The 1068-nt window shown below is 54.1% G+C and overlaps 1 protein-coding gene across 1 annotated transcript in view; it reads right to left on the reverse strand.

The window, feature by feature from the left end:
• Positions 1-974, reverse strand: part of EMH_0029840 (uncharacterized protein) — a gene marked incomplete at both ends in the record, with an annotated part of 2318 nt that extends 1344 nt beyond the window's left edge. Inside the window, 2 exons of the mRNA XM_013494348.1 lie at positions 1-618; positions 755-974. Of these exons, the coding sequence (XP_013349802.1) occupies positions 1-618; positions 755-974 (838 nt within the window). The remainder of the gene's footprint in view (positions 619-754) is intronic.
• Positions 975-1068: the final 94 nt, after the last annotated feature.

The following is a 1068-nucleotide window of genomic DNA, read 5'->3' on the forward strand; positions in this document are numbered from 1 at the left end:
GCTGCTGCTGCTGCTGCTGCTGCTGCTGCAGCTGCTGCTGCTCCTCCTCCTCTTGCATCTGCACCTCCCCCTCCTGCTCCCGCCCCTGCTCCTGCTGCTGCTGCTGCTGCTGCTGCTGCTGCTGCTGCTGCTGCTGCTGCTCGTAGAGACGGAAAGTGTTGGCGTAATTAGATAAAACTCGGTGTAAATGAGTTTGTGTTTTGCTGCCGAGAGAAAGAAGAGAAAACACAAAAAGTTTTAATATATCATCGAGACACCAGGGGGCCCCTGCGGTGTCTGTGCTGCAGTGCTGCAGCATAGAAACATCAGCAACAAATATATTTATTTTTTTTTCTTTCTCTTCTTCTTTTTCTTCTCTGTCCTCGTCTATACATTCAACTCCATTTGAACCTGTATCTGCTGCTCCTGCTGCTGCTCCTGCTGCTGCTGCTGCTGCTGCGTCGGTTGCTGCTGAGTCAGCTGCTGCATCTGCTGCTGCACCTGCAGCAACGTCAGATGAATCTCCTCCTGCTGCTGCTGCTGCTGCTGCTGTTTCTGCTGCTGCTGTTTCTTCTGCTGCTGCTTCTCCTGCTGCTGCTGCTGCTGGCGCTCCGTCCGTGTCCATCGAGTCTTCCGCCCCTGCACGCCACCCCCAAACCCTAAACCCTAAACCCTAAACCCTAAACCCTAGACCCTGAAACAGGTGTGTGGAGGGCAACACGAGCTGCCTGTACACCGCAGCTGAGCTGCAGCAACTTATTATTATATTTCTTACTTTCTGCTGGATTCGTTTGCTCCTGCTGCTGCTCCTGCTGCTGCTCCTGCTGCTGCTGCTCCTGCTGCTGCTGCTGCTCCTGCTGCTGCTGCTGCTGCTGCTGCTGCTGCTGCAGGGGTCCCTTGCATTTATATCTCCCATTAAGAGCAACAAGAAATCTATAAACACCCTCATTACTTTCTTCTTTTTCTTTTTCGTTACTAAACGAAAACCGTAGCATTTGACGCAGCAAAGAAAACTCAGCAACACCAACAGGGGGAGAAGGGGGCCCCCCCCCTGGGGGCCCCCCCTCTGGGGGCCCCCCCCCCTGGGGG

Source organism: Eimeria mitis, genomic scaffold, assembly GCF_000499745.2.
Source record: "Eimeria mitis Houghton genomic scaffold, Emh_scaff1113, whole genome shotgun sequence".
NCBI lineage: Eukaryota > Apicomplexa > Conoidasida > Eucoccidiorida > Eimeriidae > Eimeria > Eimeria mitis.